This window comes from Apteryx rowi, unplaced genomic scaffold, assembly GCF_003343035.1.
Source record: "Apteryx rowi isolate R43461 unplaced genomic scaffold, aptRow1 scaffold_552, whole genome shotgun sequence".
Classification (NCBI taxonomy): Eukaryota; Metazoa; Chordata; class Aves; order Apterygiformes; family Apterygidae; genus Apteryx; species Apteryx rowi.
Window position 1 is genome coordinate 563240 of NW_020450819.1, and position 8886 is coordinate 572125.

General features: G+C 44.0%; 1 protein-coding gene across 1 annotated transcript in view; it reads left to right on the top strand.

The window, feature by feature from the left end:
• The first annotated feature begins 8685 nt into the window (after positions 1–8685).
• Positions 8686–8886, top strand: part of MAP10 (microtubule associated protein 10) — a 2406-nt gene continuing 2205 nt past the window's right edge. The window contains exon 1 of the mRNA XM_026081537.1: positions 8686–8817. Coding sequence (XP_025937322.1) covers positions 8686–8817 — 132 coding nt within the window. The remainder of the gene's footprint in view (positions 8818–8886) is intronic.

Sequence of the window (8886 nt, forward strand, 5' to 3'; positions counted from 1 at the left end):
CCTGAGAATTTTCAGTGTTAAAGCCTTCATGAAAGATGTCATTATAAAGAAATGAATGAATGCATTTGTCAGCCTCTGGGAGGTTTCAGAGTGGCTTCTATTTTTATCCTTTTTTATCCCTTGAAGGAACTGAGAACTAATATTTGCAATGCCTGACTGAGGATATTAATGTTTCAAAAAGCTGCCATTCCTTCCAGGGCAGGAAACAGAGTAACCTGTTTTGATTTTTTCACTGTTTTGTGTCTTGAAATCAAATTTCTGTGACTGTGTGTTCAGTAAGATGTGCCTGCAGGACCATCCAAACCTTCCATTCCCATCTATTTATCGGGTATCGAACCTTAACAAACTTGAATGATGTGTGAGCAGCTAATGCATGTCCAAAATGAAATTCTTTTGCTTTTCTTTCAGTATTTCTACAATGCTGTGCTACGTGTGATTGTACAGCCTGGGCTTACAGACATGCCAGGGAGACCACAGGTTCATGTAAAATCAGGATATGTATTTACTGAAGATGAAGTGCTGAGAGAAAAAAAAATGAATGAAAAGGATGTTTTCAGAACAGAATAATCTCATGGCTAACTGTTAAATTGCTATCCAGCTCTCTGAGTGTAATGATTTGCCCACTTGGAGCAGAAATACGTATAGTTAGCTAAGTGCTAAATCATTAGTCTGGCTCCTGGTACATTCATGCCTCATACACACATTTGCAAATACAAGAAGGCTTTTTGAAAAATCATCACCCACTACTGCAAGACTGGATGAAACTTTTCTCAAAGACTGTTGATGTTGCATTTGATGAAGCAGATGGGTCACTGCTGAGCACACACTATTTCCTTGCCAGAGGCTAGGTCTATTGTCAGAGCAGCACTTCTAGCCACCATTGGCCTGAACAGTAAAAGATCAGGCCTGGAAATTGAGACTGGAGATCTCATCAAAAGGAGATGGCAGAGAGCTCACTGGATAAGTCCCCTTCCTTTACAGAGCAAAGATTTCATATATATTTTCATTCACTGCATTTTAAATTTCACTCTTCAAGACAAGGACTGAAACCATTACCAGCCTATCCACATGATCACTATCTCAGGACTTAATGTTTGGAATAGGATGAGATACTGCAACCTCTGAGTGCCCTACCACAGAAAAAGGGCAGGCTTGCATTTTCCAGAACTTTTTCTTCTTGATTATTTCCCTTGCAAAATTAAAATTAGCAATTTAAAGGCAAATTTGAATTAGCATATTGAGGACAGTTTATTATTTATGAGATGGAAATCAGGATCTTGGATGACTGAACTCATTAAAGACCATTTGGAACAGTTCCCATCTATTTCTCCACAGCACCCACACAACAAATAATTCACATAATAATTAATGCCATGTCTTCCCAAACAATACATGCTTCTAACAGGAACTGCTCAAATAGGAAACGCACAAAACGGCACTGCAATAGTAATAAGCTTAAAATACGTATCAGCAAAACCAGGAAACATTGTGTTAAGGCAATAACAGCTGCTTCAGCTCAACTCACTGGGCCAAAGATATCCCTGAATTATCTCAGGGAAGGTCACATGGCGTTAGTCATGGGGGCAGTTTGGCCCACCAGGCCTCTGCATTGCCGTAGCTGTTATTTGACCTGTGTCAGGAGGCTTATAACACAGGCAGCGCTCTGTCTTTCTGCCCACGCAGACTACGCAGTGTAGCACAAGAGAAAGAAGCCTATTTTCCTCCCTAGCTGTAGCCCACAGGACTATTTGCATAGTACTGAATTAAATAGTTCTTCAGCATTGCTGCTGTCTGTGAGAAGCTCCTGCAGGCACAGCTACACTGTGCAGTGGTGCACAGCCCAGGGATCACCGGGACTGGGCCAGCTGAGGAACCGGCATCAGGAGAGCTGTGTCAGCATGCTGCTGTGCCTGGACTAGCCCTATCAAGAGGTGGGGAGATAATTAGCTCCAGCAGGCTGCCACATTTCCAGAGCCGAAGAGCCCTGCATGGCAACACATCGAGCTCTGCAGACGCACTGACCTTTCCGAGCGTCTCCCTTTGCACCGCAGGGCTCCCCCTGAAATGCGGGAAGGAGTGGGTCGGGTCTTTGAATAAGGAATCCCTCCCTTCCAGCCTCTCTTCCCCCTTGTGTGGAGAGTTGGCTGCCTCATCGTAGGGCTGCTGCACTCCCTTCTGGAAGCGAGCAAAACAATCCCAATGGCCAGGCACTGTCATTTCCCAGGCCTGTAAGGCTGGCAGAGATGCTATATGTGATCTGCACATCCAAGAGAAATGTTCCCTTCCAGAGAGTACTTACCCAAACATCATCTCTGAGAAACACAGGTCTTGTTTTATGAGAGGAACTCAGGCACAGAGAAATTAGATCTTCCCTTAGGAAGATCTAGGGAAAATAAGGGTTCTAAAGAAACCTAGGGAAAAGAAGAGGAGTGAAAGCTACGTTTCCAGATTCCCACACCTGGCATGCTAAAACACAGCTTATTCTTTCTCTCTAATCAATAAACCAACATAACAGGTCAGGACTTTGCCCTGTCCATTCATTTAAGTTTCACGCCACAGCCATCACCATGGTGCATAATAGTCAGAAAGTTAAGGGGTGACAGTAGGACACTAGTGAGAAATACTCTATAATTCCTGCCTTGCTAAGTAACAGCAAGGACAGAAGCTTGAAAGGATTAAGAGGGCCAAAGGGACACTGCTGTTGAGATCCCCAAAACAAAGCTGTCAGCCAAGAAAAGGACCTCATAATTAGAGGGGAAACCCCACTGCCAGGCAACCCAGGGATAAATGTCATGAGGAAGGCATCTTTCTTCACAGTCCACCTTGCTGAAACATGGGATTGCCACCATGTTCCCTTGGAAAATAAGAAGGGCCATGAGAAATATAGGGCTACTTGGGCCCTCTTTTCACCACCTCCACAAACAGCTTCATACCTCCTGTTCACTAGGTGGGATGGAATATTTCAGTGCCCTTCCTACCAGACAGACAGTTGGGTGTCATTCAGCCTCATGCACAACCAGTGAGGAGCATCTGGTCCAGCTCCGTGGCTCAGCTATAACATCCTTGCTCTTTTTCTTTTGTTCTCTCAACAGGAAAGCTCTAAAGCAGTCAAACTGATTTTAATTTGATTTTAAAGGGAAAAGAGAAACAGCTTAGAGGTTGGAAATGTGCAGTGAACAAAACAGCTGTACTGAAAAAAACATACTTTACAATGGTAATTATGACAGATTAAACAATGAGTGTCATCAGTGTGACGGTACAATGCGCTCAGTACTAGCTGTTTCCTAGTCAAATATTTGCAGACATCTCCAATTTTTTTTTAAATGAAATCTCATCTAACTGTTGAATTGAGCTTAAAAACCACCCTGAGGCCCACAAGAGCTTTCACTGTTGGAAGCTCTGTCAGATAGCTGAACTCTAATTTGCCCCCGGTGGTTCACAGCCTGAGCTACAAGAATGCTGTAAACGCAGCTGTTTAGGTGGTGGTGAGACAGAGAAATCTTTGCCTACAGGGAGAAGGTCAAATCCTGAGAGGAGCTGAGGACCTATTCTTCCCTTAATTAAAACAGGAATTGTAGGGACCCCCACACCTTGAAGAAAATCTTTGATAAAGATTTTCTCTGCTTCACAAACACATGCACACACAGCCATGCAGTCCTGATTAAGCTGTCCYTTATGGTAACTAAGTGCCTGGAATCCTTTCGTCATTCAATACATATGTGAATGACAGGTATGGGGTTGCAACCATGATGCCATAGAAAATAAACTGATCCCTTTGATAACTTTCTGAGAGCTTCCCAGCTATTGGATGGGGTGATATCACAATTTAAACAATGATACATTAATTAATGCTAAATTATAGCATGTGAAACCATGGGGTTTCTATTTATAGCAAATGAGTTCATGGTGTTTTATAAAAAATACAAGGAAAGCCTGATGGTAAAGCCCTCATGTGCTAATGACACCCAGTTATTTAAGGAAATAGGCTTTACATGTTGCTGGACATTATGCAAAGAATATTCAGTAGGTTGAATCCTGAAGTTGACCCTTCACTATTTTTTTTTTAAGCAAAATGTCCATTGGCTTTAATAAGAACTTTGTTTAAATACAGGAAATCACCTCAGACTTGACCCCTTGTGATATGTCGTACTGTCATGTTCAATACAGCTGTCTAAACTTCTGTATTTGTGACATCCTGCCTCCTCTCAGGTCTCACAACATCATTCTCTCCCAAGTATTTGTCAGGTTTTCCCAGGTTTCCTTTAAGTATCTACTTGGACTGAGTTTTCCCAAGTCTAAGAGAGAGAATGAGGAGCGCTCAGCAGAGAAGGAGAAGCTGCGTTTTGCTGCAGTCCCATTAATCCTTGAAGAAATTTGGAATCAGAAGGTGAGCTGGCACGGGTTGTACTCTCGAGCTGGCTGTGAAAGCCACAGATTCACACACGGCCAACCATTCCCCCCCCGCCCCCCGAGGTAATGAGAAAACAATCCTGTGAGCCTCCCCTGCTGGCTTTGCAGAAGTAACTAAGCCATGAGCCTTAACTCCCACCACTCTGAGAAAGTAAAATACTAAGGACAGCAATGAAATCATTAAAAAGAGAGGAAACAGACTGATGTTTGCCAAATGGGAAGGGTCACACAGCTAGGCAAATAATGTTTATTTTAACACTCCCAATGTCTGCTAAAGATAACAGAGTGAAAATTAACGAGAGCTATCATACTGAAAGAAGAGTAGTTAACAAGCATGTTTAAAGTAACAACACAGGGGAGGTATTTTGGTGTTGTACGTCTGATTAGGTTTGTATCAGCTGTCCTGAACACCCAACATACGGGGCATTTTGTGGACAGGAAGGGGCATCTTGGGAACTGGGAAGAGACCCCGCTTCATTTCAATGAGATTTCTAACGGGACTTGTGCCAATAAAACCATTACAGCTGTTCCTAGACTGCTCCATATAGTATCAGAGCTGGGTCAGAACACAATCAAGAAGCATGAATTAGAATTTGGATGCAAGAAACAGCTGAGCTCCCTGCAAAATTGTGTCTGGAAACTCATATGGAAAACAACTTCTGAATGGATTTAACTTTCCTATTTGACTTTACCCCTTTTGTAAACCCTTTCTAGACTCTCCAAGAGAGAAACCTAAAATATATAGCAAAGACCCCAACTGAAATTTTTTGCTTTGCTCCTGTAATTTATAGTTCCTGATTTTTCTGAGCTGAAGATGAGAGTTGATGATAACTGAGGGAGTTACAGAAGGCTGCCATCCTTATTCCTGAATTTCTTCCTGTTTATCGCTCTTTGACAAGTGGCTGACTCAATAGACAACTGAAAAAAGACTAAATAACTCTTCTCTGAGTGGTATTTTAAGCTGGAGTATTTTGAGAACTGCTATTACTGTTGCAACTGAATATTCCAGCAGACTGTCTGACCCCCTCCTGAATCAGAATGCTGTCAGGCTAAATATTTGCACAAATTCCAAGTGCTGCCTGCAGATTCTGCACAGAGAAGATTTATTTTACATCCAGCACAACAAGAACTGTTTACTCCACCATTTGATCTTTAAAAAAATGCAGTCTTTAGAAATGACACCAAAATAAATATACTTAATTGCAGATCCAGCATAATCCATGTTTTCTCAAGATTTCATTTAATATTCGTACCTCTTCATCCATGAAAAGGTACAACTTCAGCAACTAACCAAACATTAACACAGTCACAGTAGATAGATCAATAAATCTGAAATTTTACAAAAGTTAAGGGCAGAAGGAAGGCATTTCACAGCCTTCAAAAGATTGATTTGAACCAAAGTTGCTGAGTTGCTGGCTAATAAAAGCAATTGTCTGGGTTGGAATTTTTTGAGAGGAAATGTTAGTACATCAAACATACAAATGAGGTCAGTGAAAGACTTCACCTAATCAGCAAAATTCTTCTGTCTTCAAGTCTTTTAGAGAAAACAGAAGAATTGAAGTCTAGCTCTGAGAAAGGAGGATTGAGAGATTGCACTGAGAAGAGATGGAGCTACTTTAAAAAGTTTACTGAGTACAACTAAGGAAGGTCCCCCCCATCCCAATATGCACCTGCTGTCTTTGGGGTATGGCTATGTCACCCCATGCAGTGGTGGCTGCACACCCAAAGCTTCCATTTATTTGGGTTATGTGTTACTTCTGAGAAAAGCACCGTGTTGTTTATTGGTTGGCTACTAATTTGCTTCTCAACCAGCCTGGTAGATTGGAACTATCATCTTAACACAGCATGTTGCTAGCATGCCCAGCACAGGATGGGGCTGGTGCCAGCAAGGACATGAAAAAGCTGGATTTGAAAGAAACCCACAGTCAAAATATTCAACAACAGTTTTTATGCTCCCCAAAGAATAAAAACAAGGAATTTGAAGCCAAAGGCTGAAAATGCTTATTTCTGAAGGAAAGATGATGAACCAGACTGCAAAGAAGATTAGATAGATAACAGAAAGAACTACCTGCCTCTTTTTGAAAAGGAGAGGAAAATATGCATTTTGGAGCCTTCATACTGGGGTAGTAACAGAAAATGAAACTCCATTCCATAATCCCAGCTCTCTGAGGCATGTCGATTTCCTAAACGGCTCTCTTCTGACCACTTTTCTTTTTCGTGTATCTAGAAAAGCCTTATCACAAGTCTCCTTGCAATGGTGGGTACTAGGAACCAGGACTATAGGAAGGTAGAAGGTTTCTCTGTCTTGTGTGTTCTTTTCCCTAACTTGCAATTAGTTTGTTATTTTCAGTAAAATTCAATGAGAAATATGCTTTTGTGATCAGAAGATTCAGTTAATAAAACACACCAACTAGAAAAAACTTAAAAATCTATATCCCTTTCTATTTGAATAGTTGTTCTGTCACTAACTCACTGACTGACTTTGCACAGCTCATTAACACCTGCAGTTTTCAGAAGTATTCAATAATTTGTATTTATATTCCATTTGCACACAGAAATGCAGGATTAAGACTGATTTTCAGGGATAGTGGGCACCTATAATTTCACATGAAGCTGTTTGGAGTGCAGATGCTCAATGTCTTAAAATAAAGATTCAATTCATCCATAATTTAGCGCTTAACTTTAGTTGCAGTTACAACACAAAAAGATGTGTCCATTGCCTTCTCAGGTTGGAAGATTCAAAGAGGTTAAAAACCTTAGACTACACATCACAGTAACAATACACCTATCTGAAAAACAGGGAAAACACCTATCCRTTGGCTTCCCTGGGGGACGGTGAGAATCACTGTTTGACCATTGTTAAATTCTTCTGTTGCCTCCAACATACTGGGGGATCTTTTGTCATTCTCCTTTTAGACAGAATRACAACCAAACCATCAAGCCTTCCTGGAATGGGAAAGGGCTAGAAACACAAGAAAAACAGACCACTGATGACAGGAGATGAATGCAGCAGGGAAATGGACTGCCATTTGTTTCATCTCCCACAGTGCCAGTGCAATTGCGCTGCCTGAACAGTAGCAGCACTGATGGCAGAATACTTGTAGTTCTTATATAACTATCCTTTTCTTTTTCAAATTACTACACATTTAGGATGAAGGCAGTGGAAGAAGTGAGGGAGGAGGAGATAATTATTTGCTATTTAAGCCCTGCGCACAGTGGAGGCCAAATCCCTGTCTTCTCAGCAAAAGACAGCTAAGTAACAAAATAGCTAATAAAAGGTGGCGTCCTTAACTAATAATGAAGATCAAAGGACCTGACCTGCAATTCTTTATGTATTTCCCTGTGTTTTCTGATGTTCTAAAAAAATGATTGTGATTTGATGGAGAAAGAAAAGGGAGGAAAAAGGAAGGAATAAACAGAACAAAGAGGAGGAGGAACAGTTTTTCTTTGCCATTAGCTATTTCTCTGCTGGCAAATGGTGATTGTGTACTGTCACTGTAACTGAACATCATCAGTTCAGGATACATTATTTTACATTAATCCTRTTAACTGAACAAAACAATGTTCTAAAGCATTTTCCCAGCTCAGCAAACGTTTTGTTCTGTTGATGGCAAGCAGATGCTGATTTAAGGAAAGGGTGACAAGCGAGGGAAGGGCGCTCTCTTCACCAAGCAAGAGATCAAGCAAGAGAGCATCCTCTTCCTCCTGATTTTACACCAGTGTATCTGCCGCAACTCCCAATTTACACGGACACAAGAGAAAAGTTAGTAAGTTATAAACGTGCGCTTCGTTTCTAAACGCCACTTTGGAGTGGGGGGAGCCCCCGCGCCGCCACTGCCCCGCGCCCATTTCTCATGGTAGATGGTAGCCGTAGGCCAGGCCAGGCCGCAACATGGCAGCAGTGAAGGAGGCAGGGGGCACGCGGGGCTATGGGGCCCGTCGTTATGGCGGAGCGCTCGTTCCGCCTCCGGCGGCATCCGCGAGGAGCCGGGGCTGGTGCTCCCCTCCCGCGCAGCGGGGGAGGGCCGCTCCCCCGGCCCACCCCAACGCCCACCCGGGGACCCCACGGACTACAACTCCCAGGGCGCTCTGCGATGCCGCGTTGCTGGGGCAACGAGCAAGCCGGCTCCCTGGGGAGGCCGCAGCACCTTCCCCCCCCCCCCCCAGCAGCCTCTCGCGAGAGAACGGCCGACGGGGCACCTAGCCCCTGCAGGTCTCGCGAGACCTGCGGCCGGCACGGCCGCCCGCCGCCCGGGGCCGGGTGGCCGCGCCGACATGGCGGCGGCGGGGGGCGGTGAAGGGCTGTTCTCGCTGGAGCTGCTGGTGGAGGTGGTGCGGCTGGAGGTGCCGGGCCCCGCGCTGCGCCCGGCCGTGGCGCTGCGCCTCCTGGACTTCCCGCCGCTGCTGGTGCACCCGCCCGCCGCCGAGCCGCCGCTGCAGCCGGGGCGGCCCTGCCTCTTCGGCCGCGGCAAGCGC